The sequence below is a fragment of the Cenococcum geophilum genome (genome assembly GCF_001692895.1).
Source record: "Cenococcum geophilum 1.58 unplaced genomic scaffold K441scaffold_41, whole genome shotgun sequence".
Lineage (NCBI taxonomy): Eukaryota > Fungi > Ascomycota > Dothideomycetes > Gloniales > Gloniaceae > Cenococcum > Cenococcum geophilum.
In genome coordinates this window covers 1,491,122-1,513,142 of record NW_027137599.1, presented here as the reverse complement: position 1 = coordinate 1,513,142, position 22,021 = coordinate 1,491,122, and the positions used below count along the sequence as shown (strand labels likewise).

The 22,021-nt window shown below is 47.0% G+C and overlaps 7 protein-coding genes across 7 annotated transcripts; 4 read left to right on the top strand and 3 right to left on the bottom strand.

Annotated features, from left to right (window-relative positions):
• The first annotated feature begins 380 nt into the window (after positions 1–380).
• On the top strand, positions 381–1,261 carry K441DRAFT_642122 (UPF0057-domain-containing protein). The gene is made up of 3 exons (XM_067646679.1): positions 381–557; positions 613–688; positions 851–1,261. Exons 1-3 carry the CDS (start codon positions 518–520, stop codon positions 1,011–1,013), a joined length of 279 nt encoding a protein of 92 aa, XP_067500675.1. The 5' UTR covers positions 381–517; the 3' UTR covers positions 1,014–1,261.
• Positions 1,262–4,704: 3,443 nt separating this feature from the next.
• K441DRAFT_226199 (uncharacterized protein) lies at positions 4,705–5,030 on the bottom strand. The gene has a single exon (XM_067640617.1). The coding sequence runs from the start codon at positions 4,914–4,916 to the stop codon at positions 4,752–4,754; it is 165 nt and encodes a 54-aa protein (XP_067500674.1). The 5' UTR covers positions 4,917–5,030; the 3' UTR covers positions 4,705–4,751.
• Positions 4,944–7,239, bottom strand: K441DRAFT_698691 (uncharacterized protein). Its single transcript, XM_067653092.1, has 3 exons — positions 6,890–7,239; positions 6,690–6,825; positions 4,944–6,636 (listed from the first exon to the last, which is right to left on the bottom strand). The coding sequence occupies exons 1-3, from the start codon at positions 7,233–7,235 to the stop codon at positions 5,145–5,147; spliced, it is 1,974 nt and encodes a 657-aa protein (XP_067500673.1). The 5' UTR covers positions 7,236–7,239; the 3' UTR covers positions 4,944–5,144.
• Positions 7,240–7,283: 44 nt separating this feature from the next.
• K441DRAFT_226217 (Metallo-dependent phosphatase) lies at positions 7,284–9,820 on the bottom strand. The gene is made up of 7 exons (XM_067640618.1): positions 9,540–9,820; positions 9,103–9,434; positions 8,796–9,053; positions 8,384–8,744; positions 8,256–8,333; positions 7,733–8,207; positions 7,284–7,654 (listed from the first exon to the last, which is right to left on the bottom strand). Exons 1-7 carry the CDS (start codon positions 9,691–9,693, stop codon positions 7,648–7,650), a joined length of 1,665 nt encoding a protein of 554 aa, XP_067500672.1. The 5' UTR covers positions 9,694–9,820; the 3' UTR covers positions 7,284–7,647.
• Positions 9,821–11,320: 1,500 nt separating this feature from the next.
• On the top strand, positions 11,321–12,588 carry K441DRAFT_679879 (RmlD substrate binding domain-containing protein; the record flags this gene model as incomplete). Its single annotated transcript, XM_067651316.1, has 4 exons — positions 11,321–11,345; positions 11,404–11,557; positions 11,628–11,647; positions 11,747–12,588. 4 exons carry the CDS (start codon positions 11,321–11,323, stop codon positions 12,586–12,588), a joined length of 1,041 nt encoding a protein of 346 aa, XP_067500671.1.
• Positions 12,589–13,879: 1,291 nt separating this feature from the next.
• Positions 13,880–17,590, top strand: K441DRAFT_576004 (uncharacterized protein; the record flags this gene model as incomplete). Its single annotated transcript, XM_067644188.1, has 2 exons — positions 13,880–14,250; positions 14,299–17,590. The coding sequence occupies 2 exons, from the start codon at positions 13,880–13,882 to the stop codon at positions 17,588–17,590; spliced, it is 3,663 nt and encodes a 1,220-aa protein (XP_067500670.1).
• A 2,255-nt stretch (positions 17,591–19,845) lies between these two features.
• Positions 19,846–21,865, top strand: K441DRAFT_665188 (lytic polysaccharide monooxygenase). Its single transcript, XM_067649463.1, has one exon. It carries the CDS (start codon positions 20,274–20,276, stop codon positions 21,462–21,464), a length of 1,191 nt encoding a protein of 396 aa, XP_067500669.1. The 5' UTR covers positions 19,846–20,273; the 3' UTR covers positions 21,465–21,865.
• Positions 21,866–22,021: the final 156 nt, after the last annotated feature.

The window sequence follows — 22,021 nt, the reverse complement described above, 5'->3', positions numbered from 1 at the left end:
CCTCATCCGCTCCTAAAAGTAAGATTTCCCCTTCCTTTTGGGACTAGCGGTTCCCCCCCCATAAGGTGCCCATAAGGTTGCTGAGGTTTTAGGCCTCTCTGGAGGGTCTCTAACTTAGCGACCTTATGGGATATCCACTAGTCCCAAAAAGGAAAAAGAAATACATTTTTGCTCCGTATATATTCCATGATTGCCTTTACCAATATTTAGATATGAACGAAGACGGATCCACAAGGTAAACAATGGAAGTTACTCCAAGCTCATGCACGTGATCGGGCTTGTTGCGCGCCACATCACAGCCACAATATCGCCACATATTGTGACGCAAACCTGTTTCGCCCCTCTATACAAACTTGAATGACTCCATACAAATATCAAGCCCTCACACAACTCCAACCTCTCATTTCACACCTCGCTACACCTCATTGTATAGTCTTCCACACTACTGAGCGTCAACTTCTCCGCCAATTCAAACGAATAACGCAAGCTGCGAATGAACTAGCCTAACGAGGACAGAATGATTAGTGCTATTCTTCTCATCATCATAACCATTTTCGGTGAGTTTGCGAAGACGATGATGTTTACACAACCACTAATCAGGTCCGCTACTAGTCCCTCCTATCGGCGTCTTTCTTGTCGCCGGTTGCGGTGCGGATCTGCTCATTAATATCTTGCTCACTATCTTGGGGTCTGTTCCTCTCCAAATCATATCCCCAGCTCCCAGTATCGATTCCCGTAACCTAGGAATACTTACATTAATCTCATTCTTCTACTACCAACAAACTTTCATTCAACCAGTTGAGCACTCTGGCATTATGGGAACACCTAGCTAACAATTGTTGTTTGACAGCTACTTCCCCGGCCACATCCATGCCTTCTACGTTGAGTACGTCTACTACAAGCGCCGTGACGAAGCACGCGCTGGCATCTACGACAACAGGCCTGCACCTGGTGTCTACAGCGACCACGTGCAGAATGGTGGACGCGGATACGGCACCATGGCCACTGCCTAAGCCGTCGTAACTCTCAGGGAATTGAAGCAGTTCTGTAGAGCGTTTTAAGGCTATGGGCAAATTGGGAAATTTTGAATGTTTGGGATAAACGGAGGGAGTTAGTCGAGTTGGGGCACTTCATGGCGCGCTAAGTAGGAAATTATGAATTATGATCCAATAACTCTCCTTTTCGCCTTTTTATGTTCCTCGAGCTTTCTTGCTGCTATACTACATCCTAGAAATTATCTCGGTATATATATCACCAAAGCCAATAGCTACTGGTCAGGTATACAAAGTAGCCTACTATCCCTTGCGAGTCACTTGTGCTTCTTAATCTAGCAGCAAGTTTCTTCAATGCTATGTGACAAATCCATTTGCAATTCGTCGACCACCTTCCGTAAGAGAGGCGCTGTCTCCAGTTTATTACTACCTCATTTACGAGAGACCTAGCTTTGAGTGTAGTTCCTATGCTTTTCGATAGTAGCACGATATGTTTAGAAGAGAAGACGTAGATGATTCAAGTTTTTGCGCATAGCCACAAGACGGTCAACCAAATTAACCGTACAAGTGCAATCAGGCCCCACATACCAGACTTAAAAGCCGAATGTTTGGACTCAAAACCTGACGGTGTTCTCGAAATTAGCAGGATTATATCAAAAGTCAGCAGAGGAAACAACTTAACGCTGGAAGGCTCATTGATGTGCATTTGTTGCACCGATCGATGAGTGGATCATGCCATCTCATTGCCTCCGCTTCTCAATATGAAACTTAGATTTCCCATCACTTCAATCCATCAATTCGGTTCTGCATATCAGAGCACGGGTTATGAGCCGCATCTCGACCTTTGATTATGCAAATAAGCTAACAGTGGCATAGGACATACCTCCAATTCATGGAGGGTTGGAGGAAGCTCACAAGATCAGCAATAACGTAACAACGAAGCAGTTCCCGCTCCAACTATGTCGAGAAGTTCAGTAAGACATAGATCACTAATAAACAACGTCAGAGTAGCCGGATGGCCCCCAATCAATTTCCGTTTACCGTCTCATGATCGCATGAGTAAACTCTTCCTTCGAAAAGTTAGCAATCAGGACGTTCATGCTCTTCACTTGCAACCAACCCGCCGGTTACACCACAGATCCCGTTATATATCGTGAGCACCCTTCATATTAATGGCTTCGAGAAATACATCTCAATACTTATATATTCTAGAAAAAGGGAACTCCAGAATTGCCAGTCTCGACTATCTTTAACCGTAGATTCCATTCCTGTCACTCGCCGCGGAGGCCTAAATATCGCGTACTCTTGGGCAAGATAAAAGCTAGTCAAATCCCTCAGGCGTCCGTTATTTCCGGGCAACCATCCTACAGTATCACTCCGAATTATAGAATAAAGGCAGTTCCTTCATTATCTTTAGCATCTAAATAACCCAATAACCACCATTGAGAAATTGTTAACCGGAATTTGAGGCTATACATCGTCCTAATTAGCGCTGTTAAAGGACCGGTCTTTTTGGTGTTAATTGGCATCCAACAGAAATAGTAGCAATGATTAACTTCTTCAGAGAAAGATAAACCTGTATGACTATCAGTGATGCTAGTGTTCTACACTAAAGACATCTTAATGGCAAGCATTAGTAAGATATGGCTCGGATGAAGTCTACTAGATTCCTTTAAGAACATAATTGATTTTATAAGGCGGTGACTATAGGCGTGATGGCCTATTGCAGTTTGCATGCAGCAAAGCATGTATTTAAAAGTTGCTGTTCTCAAAAAGCTCAACCAATATTGCACTAACTGGCTCTCTGTGTTCGTGCCATTATTATTTATTCATTGCTTAACCTCCGATGCGAATCCGTATCGGGCCCACGCGGACTACGCCTTATATACATGTGGGGAGAAAACTCTGTCTGAGAAAACCCCGTATTCTATCTCTCCACTTTTGGGCCAGTGATCTTTTTGAACTGGGTTAATTCTGGAGCTCCGTGGTGGAGCCATAGTTTGATTGGATGGAGTGGATTCGAGGCCGTGGAGCTCCAAGAGCTCCAAATCCAACCTAATAAGGAAACATCTAGTGCGTGCGTATATCACGTGTAAGTACCTTCATGTTCGCTTACCTAAACGCTTACCACCTATTTCTTGTATCTACCTCTACCTACCTCTTTCCTTCTTCTCTAATTCTATATACTTATTTCTATTCCTTCTCTTTTAGCCTTATTTACTTATTTCTTCTTAAAACTACCTTTATTATACTCTTTTATAGTATTATATTAACGCTAAGTATTTATATTTTTAGTATATAAATATACTTGGAGCTCCAAGGAGCTCTTGGAGTAAAATAATTTACTATCTGGATGGAGTGGATCCAATGCCAGATCCACTCCACTCCACTCCAAAAAGATCACTGCTTTGGGCTCCGCCTGCGTGGTACCTGCAAGTTGCCTGTGGTCCTTTATATCCTTACTTTCGGTTTCCTTAGGAACCACTGCGTATTCGTACTACTAAGTGTCTACAAGCCCTTAGCATGGCCTCATTGGGGAGTTAACAGTGTATACATTTTGTCAGCCTTCCTATGCCGCATAAGGCAGTGCTATGCACTGGGAATTATACTCATAGCTGGGGGCACCCAAAGGGAGCAGTTAGAGCGACCCGGTGACGCCCAGTCTCCACAGTAAGTTTCACAGTTTATCGGTCCGTTCTGTAACTTTGGAGGATAAAATATGTTAGATAAAAGACCGCTCCACCAGGGATCTATGCCGCGAGGCTGAAGGTGAGCGCCGCCCTTCTCACAGCTCGATCGATCATAAGGGCACAAAATCTTCCAGCATAAGAAGAACCAGAAAGAGATGTTTGAGTGGTCGACTCTAGAATTCGCCATCGTTCATTGCTTTTTTTGGCCCTTGATCTGAGAATTTACGGAATTGTGGTCTTAGGAAGTGAGATTTATGGGACACTGAATATTGGTTTTTTCGGGAAGTGTTAACCTAAGGTTCGTTCGGATTGGGTTAAAGGATGTTTGCCTGTTGGAGATTTCGAGTAAGGGTCCTCAGAGTAAGTGGTCCGTGCGAGCACCGTTTTCAAGACAACGCGTATATCTATATAGAATTCAATCATCAATTATACCGCCACCATGCCTTCTAATCGTGTTAGAATTGATGTAGACCTTGTTTAGAAGACTCGATATAACGTTCCCTCAAATAAGACGGCGAAAACAGCTCCCCCCAAACCCTGGCCGTTGCCCGAATTCGAACCTCTCCATATTAATAATTAGGACGACCATGGCTCACCGAACCTCCCTTCTAACATTGATATATACAATCTTTTCGAGTTATTTAGACTATCCTTTACGGATGAGATTATGGATAAGCTTGTAGAGTGGATAAATAAGCACGCGGAGCTCTATCCGCTAGACAAGGAAGCAGAATATCTACGCATATGGTAGCTGTTGGTAGGGGGGGGGTACGTGGACATCCACAGGAGCTTCCTGAGATCACGTGATTGCTTTCGTCTGTTGTATATATTCTCATCCTTCGAGACTACTCCACCTTATGGAGTCCTCACACCACCATACACCTGCATTCCCGTGTGACAGTAGCTAATATGTACTCTACGCGTACTTCGGAATGCTTATTCATATATATTCCTGAGTACGGGCACCGAATTTAGCTGATCTGATTGGTCGATCTTTATCGATAACCTGAGGACCCGGATTAATGTGTTAAGGGATAAGATAGGCTGTCGGAAAAGTCAAGCTAGGCCTCTAAGCTGTATAAATCGCGGGCTGAGACTCGAGAGCATGCCGCGATACAGCAGCGCTTGCTAAAAGGGCTGGGAGGCTACGTGTATTACTGTAGTAAATTAGGAGGTAAAGAGGTTGAATGAGGAAAATAATGGATAAGACACCGTAAGCTACACAATTTGGCATAGTAATAACCGGTTGACTTGAGTGCAGGCTCGACAAGTCACGAAAGGGTAAAACGTGTACTGTACATAATACGCCCAAAACTCCGAATAAGCGCAAAGGAAGCTAAATATAAACCGGGCATAGACTTAACACAGCAGAAACCAAAAGTTATGCAGCCAAATGATACATTGTCAATTAGTAGGTATTTATGGTATACAGATAATTTACAAGCCGTCCTGTGAGTTAACGTTATGAACTCTCTAGTGCTTCCCTCGCCTTCTGGATAGCTTCTTTAGCAATTCTCTTTTCTTCTGCGCCGTCAACATCTAGTTTTGGCATTCCGGTGGTTTGCACAATAAGCCTGATTTTATCCTCTGTATCTTTTAGCGCTTTCCGCCCTTCTTCCCTGATCTCGCCTTTCCAAAAGCCTCGGGCGCTTTCCCACTTCTTTTGCATCCTCTTGAGGGAAAAGACGAGGCCAAGCGCCGCTACAGCTCCAGCTTCAAAAAGAGATGTGGAGATCGAAACGTATAGCAAAGCCGAAAGAACGGATGTCAGTAATGTGGTCGATAATGTCTGAAGTACAAGCTTCTGCGCGAGTGCTTGGAGCGGAGGAACGGTTTCGCTCAATAGGAGAGCGCGGGTGATTGGAATCTGCGCGGGCCACGGCTTGGGTTCTGGGAATTTTACTTCACCATCGTCCACCAGTTTCGCCTTACGCTTTTCTAGAGCTACAATTTCATGTGGCAGAGGTGGATACGTTCCGAGGGTATGCTGGTCAACATTTTCTGGCCTTTTGCGCAGCAAGTCTTCGTTATATCTTTCAACTTCTTTAAAGAGTCCGGCTTGTTCAATGTGGCCAGCAAGGTAAATACACTCCTTTTCGGCGTCGACAAGCCAGCGTCGCTCCAAGACTTCGGAGGCGATCATCCAAACGTCATCAACGCGCCAGAAGAGTTTCCACCAGGCAATCTTCCGCCAGTTTTTCCCAGCGAAAGCCCCTTCCAGTTGATCTCGGAGTTCGATATGCCCATGCTCAGCCCACACTTTGATGGACTCGAGGATAGGCTGTCTAGTGCTCTCTGAAACGGTTGATGCAACAAGTTCTTCTAGCCGCTGCGCATCTTCCTTAGTGATGTTTGCCTCGATATCATCTAGTATCGAGGCAATCAAGTTCTTGACGGCAGGTTTGACTTTTGATTCAGATTGTTCAACCCCATTGGCAAGCCAATCTGTAAGCGCAGGCATTCCACTCCTGAACCATCCTTGTTCGTAAGCTACGGAATTCGCTGTCGATTCTCTAAATTTTGAAAGCGCTTTTGCAGCGGTGTCCACATCGACGATTATGAATGCATCTGAAGTGTCTTGCAAAGCTTCGTCCTGAGGTGCTGGCAGACCTATAGCAACCTTTACCATTTCCGGCGAGATACCTTCGACGGTATCAGCTGTATATCGACCATAGGCTACACTGCTTCGAATTCCCTGTCCAATGACGATGGCTTTATGAACAGGGTACGTAACTAGTGTAACCCTCCCAGACGATGAGGTTGGGGTTTGAAGGCTGGGTACTAATATCGCATCCTTAGGTCTATCTGAGTCTGTGGGTCTTCCTGGACCTGTTACGTTGACATTAAGTGTATATATGAGAACTTCAAGGTTGTTCTTGTGTAGGACTCTGGAAGGAAGAGAAATGGTTTGTAGGAGTGGATTTGGTGGGTGTACGTCGGTTTCGTCACCATGGCTGAGGAAACCAGTAAGCAGTTATTTCAACAGTTGTATGAGTGGTGATAGAACCGTAATAAAATTCCTCTCCCATCATCAAGCCTCGTGTCTTCCAGTTGCTGCTCCCAAGCGCCTTCTGCGGCCAGCGGGTCAACGAGCAGTAATCGAGTCAGCTTTCGTGCGATTTTCTGATCGCCCATGCTGAGGACTAGAGCAGTCATTCCATCAGCTTTCCGTTATCCAGAGCGTTTGACGTGAAGTGTTATGCCTACCAGCCACCCGTACCACCGCTTCTTTTGTCTCTAGCCCCCTCAACGCCAATTGAAGCCGGCTTAGATTTACATAGTTCGCCGCATTCTGTTTCAACCCGTCTAGTGTCCGATATAGCTCCTGGTTGTGGGCAGCAACCTCCAATGGTGGGTTGATTGCTGTTGTAGACACGAGTGTAGAGGCATTCCGGAAACGTGAGAGAGCTCGGGCTTGCGGAGGAATTCTAAGCGTAGCGACTCTAGGTTGGTTGAGTCTCCAGATGGAGCATGAGGGGCAGAAGAAAATGTCGGTCGGCCTATTTCTCGTTGCCCTGGAGGTTTGCCGCACGGAGGGTATCCGTGGAGGCATTGAGTTTATTGGCCGTGAACCTCGCTCATGTTGCCGACGATGAAATTTAAGAACGCCAAGCAATGCTCGGACGGGAATCACCAAAACTCGGATTTCAGATCAAAAATATTCCTACCCCAAGCATTTGTGGTGCTATAAATTAGTGCAAAATTGAGAACAGTTAGCTAATTCTACTGCTAAGAGAATACTAGTCTCGTCCCTGACGCGACCGGCATTTCCTAGCAGTGATGTCCAAGAACAGCTCGTTCATTATTAATCATCATTGGATACAGTTCTCTAGTGGTACTGGTTATCGATTTCACATGGAAGTGTGGTATCCCAAACAGAACATTTCCTCCAGCCAAAACCAAATTTGACACCGTAAAGTGGTGCTCTTCAAACTAAACAAGTACCTATAGGCAACCCATTTCATTTAGCTTCTTCTACCCCGTCCAGAACCCGAGGACCTGGACCACGTTAGTTGTCTAGCTTGATATGTAATTCTGAACAGAACTTACATGCTGATTCGTCTAGCCACAGTTGCGAGTCCGCTGTCATTCTCAGCCTCCTTGCTAGCTTTTTCAAGTGCCTGAGTTCTGCTATCTTCGTGTGATTTCTTAACTTCTTCATGGCTAGGTGGTAGCCGTTCATTCTGGAGATCGACTTTTCTGGCGTCCTCGAAGCTATGGATGGCTTGCTTGATGCCTTCTGCGCCAAGCATAAGGGTTCCTGCGGGGAGACGGCCACCGGATGCTGTCTTTAGCTCGGTAACACGCTCTGATTCTTCGCGCAGTACCTGAAATACTCGAGAAAGACGACCAATAGCAAGAATTTTATTCTTGATTGCGCGTCGCTTAAACTCGGTGGATTCCGGATCTATGTTTGCCGAGGAGAGCGGTGGTGATGAGGGACCCGAAGATATGGAACTTGGTGTTTCTTCCTCGAGTTCCTCCTTGGAGCAGGTATTGAGAATGGCAATGAGCATGTCAGTAACTGTGGCGGGTTAGTCTATCTCTCAACTAGAACATGATTGGTACGCACTTTTCTCGCCGACGAAAGGTAGAGACCAGGTGAACACGTCCATGAAATTAGGCAGCCAGTATGGATGGGGTGTGCAATCTGGGATTGAATTAGCGGGATATCAAATTCTGCAGATATGCAGGCCATACTGAATTGTCGGATGTTCATGACGTTGTTCTCATACTTCAAAACAGCAGCCTTATTGTTATACACATCCAAGTAGTTGGGGGCGCTGAATATGGTCATAACACTAGGGAATCCTGTAGTCCGAGTTTTGCGGTACATACGATATCCGGCATCCTGGGCTTCGTGGGCACGAATAATAGACAAGAGATTATTCTTCTCAAGGAACGCGCACGCTGCAGGGTAAGAGAAAAAATAAGAGCACCCTCGCACGTGATTGTGAACAAAGAAGTCATTGGTCTTCTCTTGGCCGAATTCCTCCAGAGGATCAGCCCAAAGAATGTCGCACATTAGGCCATGAGTAGGAGGTTCCCGAAAGCGGTCAATCTAGAAAAGCAGTCAGCAGCAACCAACTAGTATTGTATAGGTGCAACAGACGCTCTTCAAATCCTCCAAAGTATGAAGTTCTGGGCTCAGCCCTCCATGTATGCATAGGAATTGTTTATTCATAATTGCCGCCAGCGGTAGAGCACAGAAAGATTCCATGCAGGCCTCATAGACTGCCTCGGAGTACTTGTGCTTGCATTCGAGCTTGAAGGTAAAGTAATCGGTCAAATGCCGGCATTCATGGTTACCTCGAAGCAGCCAGAGTGTACTTGGATACCAGATCTTCAAGGACCAGAGGTAAAGTACGCACTAGAACACGGTCAATGGCGTGGTATGCATAATTAATGCCTGTACTAACCTCTATACTGAAATAACCTCGGTCGACATAGTCTCCCAAAAAGAGATATCTGGTGTCGGCTGGATCGCCACCAACTTCAAAGAGCTTCATGAGGTCGTAGTACTGCCCGTGAACATCTCCACATACAGTAATTGGCGCGTCCATCTCCAGAAGGTTGGGTTCCGCCTTTAGGATCTCTGTACCCTTACGTATAATCCACAGCGCCTGCTCCTCAGTCAAACGACCTTCGCGGTAAAAATGTTGCTTAAGGAATTGGAGATTTGGCTTGTTTCGGTCGGTTGACGAGAGGAACTGTTCCTGCGACGGGGGATGGAAAGCAGGAGCCTGGACATCTGCGATCCAATTGAGTGAGCACAAGAATCTAGTGGTTTGCGGGCAGTGGTATGATCTTCAAACCTCCTCCACCACTGGAAACTAATTATATTGCTAGACCGTACCTTTACAGACTCGTTCCATCGTGCTCACTTGAGAACCATCCTCCATAGTATGCAAAGTGAAATCAATTTCAGGCAAGGGCTTCTTTTGTTTGACTGCGCGGATAGCATTGTCGATGTACTTTGTTTGATCGAATGGCTGTTGATTGTTCTCCATGGTGGCGATGATTTAAAGGCGGTTACAAGAGTGAGGAATATCAGGTATAGGCGGTTGGAAACGAGGGTTAGGAAGGGTAGCAAGACCCTGAGGGGTGGCGGCTGAGGAAAGATGACGAAGCCAAGACTCTCTGCGATGCCGTTAAAGTGACCTGTGCGATTCAACTTAGTTTCTAATCGATAGCGGCCTTGGTAGAGGCGGAGGTTGCGCGTTAAGATGTATGTTGGTAAGGCAAAGAGGTGGGTGTTAGAGGCTTAGGGCTGAGAAAGTGGGATATTCTGGAGGCAAGCGATGATCCGGGTTGCAAATTGCTGCAAGCAGTTGCCTGAAGGATCGCGAAATCGCGTGCAGGGGTAGATGTCGACAGCGAGCGGGTTGAAGAGATCAAGTATAATGGTATGAGTTCCCCGCAATGGCCTTGATCTTTTCAGGAGTCGAAAAGCCGTGGGGCGAAGGTAGTGCAAGCGGCTGAACAACTCATTCACAGGGAGGTCTTGCTTGATATGCGATGCGGCTCTGATGGGCTAGACTGACCATGCACTTAGGCTTCAGCGGGGCACATTCGGCAAGCGGTCACATGGATATAGCTTGGCGTGGTGGAGAGTCTTGAACTATTCGAGGCTAAGTATTATTGACGTGATTTGATTTATATGTTCACGGCTGTGGATTAAGAGAGAGGGGACCAATCTCCTACACTGTTTACGTTGTGGTGTCAACCCGGGACGGCTTATTAGTCCTGATAGCAAACTCTGGATTCGTGAACATGAAAAATAAAGGTTGGAACGCAGAGCTAAAGGGGCATTAAAGAATGCACCGTGGAGACTTAGGGAGATAATCATTTCGAATTTCAACATGTGCATCTTTGAATCGCTAGAGCAGGCTGTTTTTATTTGGCCTCTGAGGATGTGCAGCTCAAAGTATGCTTATGATGGGATCACTGAACGAGCCTTTACTTAATTCAGAAAATTGTACAGATTTTTTGTGTTCCGCTCTGGAGGCCCAATGCCCAAGCAGAAGACCAATTAGCTGGCAACGGGTAAAATGAGTAACGCCTCATTTTGTTATGGATCCTTCAATTCCAATATCGCAAAGTAAACGGGATGCATCGCGACGGATGATTTTTCCTTCTGCCTAGAGTGTTTCTGTGAGCGCGTGATAAAGCTTGGCTAATACCTAGCGGCTTGGCATTTTTCTTTGTATAAATCTCGCCCTTCCCCCGTCCCCTTTCTACTCCTCATCCTAGTGCAAGGGCATACGCGTGTCAGTGAGGATTCGTCCGAGACCGTGTTTTTGCTAGTTGAAAACTACAACTATTTGACTGCTCCTGTTGGTCTTCGGATCGGCTGGGAATTTTTGGAAAACAACCTGTGAAGGCCTCTCAGAACCGCTTTTCGTTGATGTTTTCACCTTGTGTGAGACTCCAAGGAAGAGATTGCCATGATCACTGACGAGCCTTAAGAAGCCTTGCATAGTTAAGTACATGTGTATTGAAGCTAACCTGCCTTGGTGACTAGCCCAAGGGCTGGACAAGCATAGGTAACTCCATAGTTCGAGTTTTGAATTAGCGTGTTGAGGTGAGGCACAACGGAGTAGCGGGGCGACGAGCCAAGCACCCTCCAACTTCACCATGAAGACGGCACTTGTCACCGGCGGTATGATATCCCTAAAAATTGCAATATGCTGATGCTGCTTTCTTAACAATACGTGTAGCAACGGGTTTACTTGGTCGCGAGGTCGTGAAGGCCTTTGAAGGTGCTGGATATGAAGCAGTAGGCACCGGTCTGACACGATGTAATCCACCCTCTACCGTCAAGCTCGATTTACTGGACACGGACGATGTAGTGAGGGTTCTAGATGAAGTAAAGTATGACGATCTTGTTGGACTGAGTGGAATACTAGAACAGCTATCTGATTGGTGATGAGGGTCATTAAAGGCCGGATGTTGTCGTTCACTGTAAGTTGAGCTTTCTTCTCACGACTTATCTAGGATGGAATTCCTTGGGGTTCCTAGCCTCTTTGGTGCTCTTTAATGCTGATTGTATGTCTTGAATAGGCGCAGCAAACCGCTCTCCAGACTCCTGTGCCGCCGACCCAGATACCGCACACGCCCTTAACGTAACAGCGTCAGGCAATCTCGCATCTACAACTTCCTCGCGTGGCATCTTTCTCATCTATATCTCTACAGACTACGTCTTCCCCGGACGTCCTGGCGAAGCGCCTTACACAAATGTCTCCACCCCAGATCCCTCGAACGTCTATGGTCAAACAAAGCTTGAGGGAGAGAAAGCGATATTGGGTGTGTCAAGCAGAGCGGCTAGTCGTGACGAAAGCGGCAAAAATCAGGGTCTACGAATCCCAAGCATTGTCCTCCGTGTCCCTATCTTATACGGGCCCTGTGAGCCTTCCGAAAGCGCTGTGAATGTGTTAATGTCACAAGTATGGGCATCGCAGGAGATAAAGCCTTCTGATCCGAAAATTAAGATCGATGACTACGCCCAACGTTTTCCAACCAATACCGAAGATGTTGCACGGGTGTGTCTTGATATCTGCAAGCTATACCTAAATCCTCCAACAGGAAAGGAACTACCAACTATACTACAATTTTCTTCTGAAGACAAGATGACCAAATGGCAGATATGTGAGGCGTTTGGCGAGATACTAGGGCTACCGCTCGAGGGGCTGGAGCCGTATAAACCCAAAGAGGAACAACAGGATGACATTAAAAGGCCCTATGACTGCCACTTGGACACAACCGCTTTGAAGAAGCTTGGTATTGATGTAAGCACTGTAGGATTCACGAACTGGTGGTATGTTTTCAATGTCGCGCGTTTAGCCCGTACTTCCAGGATACTGACAATGCCCAGGAGGAGGGAAGTGCGTGCATTCAAGCATTAGGCCTTGCACTGCCCAATGCATGGGTATCAGCAGTCATGTGTACTACTTGGGATACGAACACGATCCTCTACTTATAGAATCTGCCCCACACAATATATTACCCCTTCGCGGACTATTGCTCTCTCTCTCTCCTACTAAAGCTGTGATTCTCTATGTTATTAAACTAAGCAGTCGATGTTCTGTGCACTGTAGCTGAGACAAGAACTGTGCACGGTCATCCGTCCAACTGGAACCGCACCCCCTCGCGTTGCTATATTAAAATGTTTTGGTGAACGGAACCTTCGTCTAAACGGATTCTGGCCCCAATTGACAAATCCATAGTCAAAATCCTGACCACGGACAATGACATAGCGTAGTAGTCCAATTGATTAGCAGACATCCGAGTCTAGAATATCTAATAGATGTTTTCACGTGACATGGACTTTCCTACGCCTGCAGCGTGCTTGTAGCGCACTGCAACGCGCCAGGGGCGAACAACCTCAAACAATCGCACCACAACCCCTGCATTATCTTTCGTTTCTTCTCCTCAAAAGGAAAATGTGATGGAAACGCATGCATCATAGGTCTTAGATACTGTGATTTCATTCCGATACAATGCAATTTCTTGGTTTTCAACCATCACGTATGTAACACCCCTGAACGCCTGCAGTCGCATAGCAAGCCCGGAAGAGCAAACGTCCATCGGTGCCTGTCACGGTTTCAGATCCATGAAGCTGTAGGATTCCCCACCACATTGAAGTTTATTTTGGGGTGAACTGGGCACTATGAGTGGTGAGCGTGCATTGATGCGGCGTTGGGGCGGCTACCTGATCACCATTCAGCGGCTGCCACTGCGCCTCATTCTTCCGTTTCATTTTTTAGTACTCAAATACCGACTATGGTAGTTTCGATTCTTCCTCGAGTGTTCTGCTATGCTGTAGCTTCTTTCTTACTATTTGGACTCATCTCCAACTGTCGCTCTTTATCCTTGGAAGGACACTTATCGAAAGGGCCAATCTCATCCCATTTATTGACGATTCCCTTCAGTGCCTATGGAACAGCCGCCACTCAGTGAGGACTCATTTCATGCTAATGAAGCCAGTTCAACACGAGAAACGTTACGCCGTAACAACACTTTGGACACAAACAGGCCGGGTGAATCGCTCGATCACCATGCCGAGACTAGCTTGTGGAAGAGCTGCTGGAAAGCGTCGTCTCTTATATTTCAACATCGAAGGAACAATCCAGGTAAAAAAGTCTTCAGATATATAGGATGCCTATCAAAAAACCATATTGCTGACGTTCACCAGGTATGGCCAGACGTCAAGCTTGGAAACCAGTGACGCTTAAGGCACCGTTTCTTTTAAGCATTATGCTTGTATCGTCTGCTTTAATCGTTATGCTACAATACCTCCTCATCTCTAGCCAGAGAAATAATGGTATTATATTTTCGGCAAATATCAACGAGCTTCCGCTCAACCGGTCTTTTGCATACTTGTATCTACCAACCATCATTGCTGTAATTTACAGTTTTCTTTGGAGCTGGATCGACCTCGACGCGAAACGCCTTGAACCATTCTTCCAACTGTCACAAGATGGCGGAGCTTCGGCAAAGGACTCGCTGCTGCTTCAGTATCAATTCGACACAATTGCTTTGGTTCCACTTAAAGCAATACGACAGGGGTAAGTCCCCAAAGCTTCAAAATTTACAGGTAAATCTAACTGTCATAGGCATTGGACTGTATTCTCGGCTTCAGCTATCATGGTATTGGTATTCTGGGGTGTTACACCATCTCAGTCTGGCATCTTTGCTGTCCAGACGATTACTCAAAGCTCTGAAGTCCCGATGTTGAGGTCCACCAGCTATCTCACTATAAGCCAACAGCAAACGAGTTCTACAGCCAGTTACGCTCAATCAGTGTCAAATATTGCATGGCTAAACGAAACATTGCCAAGTTTCATGACACGCGACTATGCTCTTGCTCCCTTTGGCCGACAAGATGAAAGTGCCGTTTTAGAGATATCAGAGAAATGGAATGCGGTTACGACCTTGTATTCCGTGGATATTAGTTGCGAACGCCCGAAAGAAACGGATACATTGTACCTTCTCGATAACTGCACCTATCTGAAACCTACTATGCCCCCTTCTATCAAGGATTATTCCACCCTGTACGTTGGTTACCAAAACCAGAATGGACAAGCCGACTACTACCTATCTCAAAAGTGCCCTCAAAGCGAGCTTCATAAGTTCCTTGTTCAATGGAGAGGCAGAGGTTGGAATACCTCATCCACTACGGCAATAAATGAAACGGCTTTGTATTGTGAGCCCACATATTATCAACAAGAAGTCAACGCTACCATCGCTCTACCCCGCAAATCTGTCGTAAGTGCTGTTCCAATCGGACCGAAATCTCCTATTCCTAGCGATATGTTCAATATCTCGGATTTTGAATGGGCCTTAAACTCCGGACTCTCCCTGCACGCTAATAGGGGAGATTTCCCTGGAGCCGGATTCCCTGATCAAAAATCCCACCTCCAAAATATGGACGTTGATTTAACTTATCTTGTACCCATGGCAGCATTTGCAATTTCGGCATATCAACGACCGGCACCAGACTACCTTGACCCCGAGCTTCTTCAAACTTCTTATCAAACTGCTTATCGGCTTCTTCTAGCTCGACAAATGGTAAACATTCTTGGAGCAGAACTAAATCCTACCACAACATCGTTGGGTAAACGTAGCTACGTCTCTCAGGCTGTGGTTGTTGTTCCCGCTTTCGCATACGTTGTCGAAGGCCTACTTGGTCTTATCATTTTGTTAACTGCTGCCTTTCTCTATATGTCAGTGAGCAGGCCGAGGAAATTGGCCTCCGATCCGGCAAATCTAGCGACTTTTATGTCCTTGGTTGCTGACCAGCCTCGCACACTGGATGACTTGAGGATACTTGACCGTGCTTCTGAGAAGGAGATTGAAACTGCTATTGGTAACAAAAAATATTCCTTGAGGCTCGGTACAAAGGAAAGCAGTGGCTACCAGCTAGTCTCTGAGAAACTAGAAGAGCCGTCATTATATTCGTCCAACCAACTTTCCGCCTCACAGAGCTCATCGGAAATTATCGGAGTAAGGCCTAAAAACCTTCGAATGCTCAGCGGTTTCTTACTATTTGCATTCCAACTTTCTATGCTGATACTCTTTGCCGTACTTTTCTGGAAGGCCGAGCAATCGAATGGATTTCCACTACCGTCATCCAATCGTTTTATTCGACAACTGGTGGAGAACTACATCCCCACCGCTGTTGCTACGTTCATAGAACCAGTGTGGGTAGTACTCAATCGGTTGATTTGCATTCTACAGCCGTTCGAGGAGCTCCGGCATGGAAAGGCGCTCGCTTCAAAATCCCTCACAGTTGATTATACATCCTTGCCTCCCCAACTGGTTTTTTGGAAATCCTTCAGAGCTGGGCACATCATCCTGACAGCAGTTTGTTTCATGGCGCTCCTCGCCAATCTACTCACTATCTCATTCAGCGGAATATTCTTTGAGGATGCTGCCAATATCCCTTACGCTGCCACACTCTCGTTCCCATATATTCCCTTGTTCGACGGCAAAGCTCTCAATAATACAGACGCCGCTGTGAACCGTACAAGAACTGATCAGTTCGCGATAATTATGTCCAACCTCACTGCTGGGACACCTTTACCGTCTTGGACTGACGACCGAATGTTCTACCTACCTTTCAATGAGACATTGGCTGCGAACAATGAGACATGGCAGTATGAAGCCACAACACAAGCTTTTGGGGCGGAACTAGAGTGTGTGCCGCTGCTAGAGCATGGTCCCAATTCAGTAAACTTCAAGTTTGACACGACTGGAATGACGGCTGCCTTCAATATCAGTATGACGATTGGCGACGGGATTGGCTCTTCCTGCACAGATCAAAAAAGCTTATCCATGAATGGGCATATCTCAAATGGCACAGTTGCTCTAGAGCTGGTCACGTTTGCATGTCAAGACTACATGATGGCCGGTTGGATACACGCCAACACATCAGCCCTCCCCGGAACGCTTGTCAGCCTATATGGAACAGATCCAGGAAATGCGACTTTTTACTCTGTCAAATCTTCTTTTATGGGTTGCCGCGCTAATCTGAAGACCGGAACCGCAAAAGTTATAGTAGACGCGGTTGGAAGAGTCCAAGAAGCGTCACCAGTGAACTCTACGAATAGTTCCATCAAACAATTCCTGGTAGACACACCACCCTCATTCATCCAACAAGTGCATAATCTTCTTGATACCAGTGGTATTGTGGTAGATGCTAGCGGGGTTTATCAACGATCGTGGCATAACGACTCGTTTCCATCTGACTTTTATCATTATCTGATTGAGAAGGCAACCAACAGCAATCGTTTGTTGGACCCTGCCTTACCTGTGCCATTGATAAATGAAACTGGACCATTATTCGAAGCTCTTTATTCGAAGCTCTTTGCGGTTATTATTAGCACTAATGCGGCAATAATGCTACCAGCAGCAAAGAACGTTACTCTAGCAGGCGTAATTATTAAGCCGGAGACTCGAATCTTCATGTCAAAGCCAATGTTCATCATTGCAGAAACCATAATGGGATTGTACGTTATCGTCACAGCGGTAGTCTTTTCCCGTCGGCCTTGGCGTATACTCCCACGGATGCCAACCTCAATCGCTTCTATCGTGGCTTATTTTGCAGCAAGCTACGCAGTCCAAGATTTAGCAGGAATGTCAGGGATGTCTACAAGAACACGTAATAGAATCGTTGAGCGTATGGACAATCGTTATGGTTTCGGAACTTTCATTGGAAGAGATGGGAAAGTACACATTGGAATTGAAAAAGCGCCTTTTTGTGCTTCGTTTATCAGAAAAAGGACCAAGTCCCTGCTCAGCAACGACAGGACAGAGAGGGGAAGCCCAATCAAGGAACAATTCACGAAAATTCGCAGTTGGAAGAAAGAACGATATGGAACAGTTCAGGAAGGGGGTTGGATTTGAGGATCGGGATACTAGGAATTTTACAGCACAACAGCGCGGTGTACTCTGGTAACATAGAGCTGGCGTTTAGGAAGAATTGGATGGTTAATTTGGGCTAGCTTTAGTATCGTGCAGAGCTCGAGAATTGTGTACACTTCGGATTGCTCTTGGTGTTGTCTTCTGTAGGAAACCTGTGGCTTGTAGGATGAAACATTTATGGGAGCAGGCTGGAAGTAGATGGAGTCAAGCGGTGTGGGGATAAGTAGAAACCGCAACTTCTCGAATCAGCAAAGGAGAAATCCCCACATGATAGATTCTTCTCTGCCCGTGCTTTGTGATGTGGTTGTCCATTGTTTCGAAATATGTTCGGCTGTGGACAGCGGCTACTCTGAACCAATCAAGCGGCAAGAAGACGCAATCTAAGAAACAAGAGCTTGTCGGCATGAATGACGCAAAGACTTTGATCCAGTACTTAGTCAGCACGTAGGACTCTTATCGTCTCCCGTTTCCAGGCCGTGGGGACTGACTGGATGAGCTTAACCGCTGTGCCGCAAGGCCGCATGCGCTGTGGCCGCCCAACCAACGACGACCATCTCTCATTTCTTGCAGAAGCCTACTCGCCTTTGCTGCAGTACTCCCCGATAATTTTACAATGCATGGCGTGCAGAGTTAAAGGTTGCGCGCGGCAGTGAGACATGAACTTGCGCAATTAACGAGTTTTAATAAAAGTGATTACTTTTCTATTTCGGGCCAGTGTGAGATATTCAGCCGGCTTTATGAGATCCTCCACCCTTAAAACGGAAGCATTCAGGCTCAGTTCAACAATACTTCATGGAACATTGGAAGATCCTCTAGATCCTTCAGATGAAGAGGCACACGGCTGCGATGCTGAGTAGGGACATGGAAGGTTAACAGCTCGGGCTGGTGCCTCTTTCAGATTTTCACTGCGCGCCACGGAGGGAAGGTACTGGGCGTGCTGAGCTTCTGCAACCTTGGCCAGTTCCTGAAACGTCTGGCTGGCCTAGGGAAAGCTCGCGAATAGAGATTTTTTTTAAAAAATAAAAAATAAATTATTATTGTGTGTGCGACATGCTGTTGTGGTCATGTTTCAAGGAACAATGCTGTTGTCCTCGTCACAAAAGGTTATCTGAGGTGATCGTTCGCAAGACGATTTTCGCACGGGAGTCACGATCATTCAGCAGCAGATGGGACTTGTGCGCAGGGTAGCTCTGGCTCTCAGCTGCTGTCTTGCGCACGACACCTGGCTTGCAGGTCTTCAAAGCGGGCATGACCAAGCCTTGAAACTGGTTGGTAGGTTTCAGCTGGCGGTGTGGGGGACCAACAGCAATCAAGAAGTGACCGTGAGGGGCTCACCGTTTCGAGCAAATTGACGGACGACAAAGTTTTCCACTCTGGCCATCGCTCCCCGCCGAGGCTGACGCCGTTGGGTGAGGCTCGGTCGTGCAAAAGGCGGCCTGCGCGGGCTGATTGGCCTGTGAGTGCCAGGGGGAATCAGCCCGCTCGGCAGCATGCTCTCCTATCGATACGCGGCCGCGTGCCTGCATATCGGGTCTCCGCCACGCTAAAGGGGGATGAATTTTCTGAACATCAACCCAATCTCGGAAAATAGCCTTAGACCACCGCTATTCAGCCGCTTGGTTTCGAAACGCGTAGTCTCTTCTTCGTGAGCCAATCCGTTCGGCTGTCTTACACCTCGGTGATGCTCCACACGGCGGGACGCCGTCCGAGTCCCTGATTGAATCTTTTGCGCGGATCCTGTTTCCCCTTACTTACCTTCACAGGACTAGATGTTTGTCACACTACAGATACGCCCATGAAGCTGCACGCTTTTTACTGGGCATTCTTCTTCTAGGCCCACACAACCGCTTAGACCCTCGGTGCGGGAATGCGCTTGACTAACACCAAGAGCCTGTGCTTCCTTTGTAATTGCCAATGCTAGTGCCTTGCATGACTATCCTTGGACGAAGCTTGTTTGCGCTTCTTGCCCCTCAGGGGAAGGGTGGTGCATCTCACAGCTAATATAAAGAGTGGCCTGTCCCATCCTATTGCCTTCTCTCTTCATCGCATAGTCGACCACAGGATACAGGCCAGCCCTTTCCTCTTTTCAATTCTTGTTCTTTCCTTTTACACTCTTGCCAGCGGCAGAGCGCACACTGTCCTTTGAGTTTCTGTGAAATTCTCGAGCCTCTCATTCCTTTTGCTGAACTTTGACATTGCACTCAAAGAGCGCCCGCTTCATTGTCTGAATCAGGTCATTCACCACCATCGCCGTCTCAACTCATCTTTCGGGTATGTCCTATCTCTTCCGCCATTAACCGTGCTGTGTCAGATCAAAGCTTTCCTATTGTGCACGAGCAATGCCCTGACACCATTTCTTCTGAATCCTATTGTGGCATTGTCAGTTGATACTGCTATTGTTATTATCCCCCACCAGGCCACTGTCTATTTACATTGCACATCCTACAGCGTACTTAAAATCTTCTCAGTGCTCGTCAATCCTGCTCTCTTTAGAAACGCTCACTCCTTCTGATTCTAACATCTTTCTAAGGTATCGCATCTTCAGCAACAATCCGTTAAGACGCAAACACCTATTCGACAAAGCTCTCGCATCGCTCAGCTGGTCTAGCGATTTCTCAGCAATAGTCTGCTTGATCTTCACATTCCGCTCTCTTTACAACTCAAGATGATGTTGGCACCAACTACCTTGGCCACTGTGGCCCTCACACTCTTCGCATCAGTCAACGCGCATATGAAGTTAAACACACCTGTGCCGTACGGCAAAGACACTCTCAACAGCAGCCCCCTTGCTGACACGGGAGACGATTTCCCCTGCAAGCAGCGCACTGGCGTTTACGATATTTCAGAGATGAACAACATTGAAGTGGGCGTTCCTCAAGAGCTCAGTTTCATTGGTAGTGCGGTCCACGGTGGGGGCTCCTGCCAGGTCAGTGTTACCTTGGACAAGGAGCCCACGAAGAATAGTCAGTGGAAAGTGGTCCATAGCATTATCGGCGGTTGCCCTTCAAATGTCACTGGAAATCTTGCCGAAGATGCAAACGGTAACGGTGCCGCTGTTTTCCAGTATTCGCTTCCTAAGGGTATGCCGAATGGTCAGTACACTCTAGGCTGGACATGGTTTAACAAGGTCGGCAACCGCGAGATGTACATGAACTGTGCACCAATTACGGTGACTGGTGGCGGCAATGACAACTCAGTCATGGAGAAGCTTCCGGATATGTTTGTCGCCAACATTCCTTTCGAGACCTGCAACATTCCCGAGAATTTCAACTACCAATTCCCGAATCCCGGCGACTCCGTTGAGACTCGAGAGGCAGCGGATATTGGTACTTCTCTTAGTGGGAACTGCGCTTCCATGACTAATATGGGTGCTGGAGCAGGAGCTTTGGGTTCGGCTGGCGGGGCTGTAGCAACTGGCGGGGCTGCCTCCCCTGCTGCCAGCGCGCCAGCAGCTACTAGCGCCGTTTCTACACCTGTGGCAACCTCCAATCCGGGTGGCATCTTTGCTCCAGGTGCATCCTCTGCTGCTGCTGCTCCAACATCTTTCACAACACTTGTCGTTACGAACACGGCTGCCGCTCCAGCTGCTCCTTCAAGTGTTGCCGCTCCTATCGGTGGCACTGGTGTTGGTACCGCACCGGCAGCTTCAAGCACATGCGTCCCTTGCTCCAACAACGGTGCCGTTGTCTGCATTGGTACCACCCAGTTCGGTATCTGCGACTACGGCTGCGCTATGCCACAAGACCTTGCCACTGGCACAACCTGCTCGAACGGAACGATTGGCAAGCGAAGCATCGTCCGCCGCATTCCACCCCATGGGATCATCCATCGTCGACATGCAGCCCAAAAGTTTTAAGCAATCGGCTTGGCTTTGTAAATTTTCTTTCTGCTTCGAGCTTCTTTCAGTGAGCTCTTAGCCTAGGGTTTGCCCCCTGACATGTTTGCAGTGTGGCATTTTCGGAGTTGTTTTTAGCATTTTATGGGTTGTATTATTGCGCATATCACGAGCACGGCAAAGGGTTTTCTTCTGTCAAACAGTACATGGCAATGTACAGTACAGGGCTTGCCCATGATTAGGCGGCCAATTTTCCATTGTTGATTCTGAAATTTCTTTCTCCTTTTCTTTTCTTTCTTGCCTGTCTCGACCAAGGTTGAGACGGTAGGCCCTTGTTGTGCTTGGCTGGCCTGTGGGTGTGGCTACACTTTGCGGACGATCTGTACGAACAGCGAACGAAAATATGAAAGCCTATGTGGCGCATTCTATGACAAACTTGATCTTTGATTCTTGATCTCTTTGGTACTTGTGATGTGATGGTGGAAAATCCCCCAAGCTTGGTGGGCTAGTTCTTTCCTCTCCCTTTCCATGACATGAAGTTCAGGCTAAGGCGTTGTGGTGTGGAACCCCTGAACCGT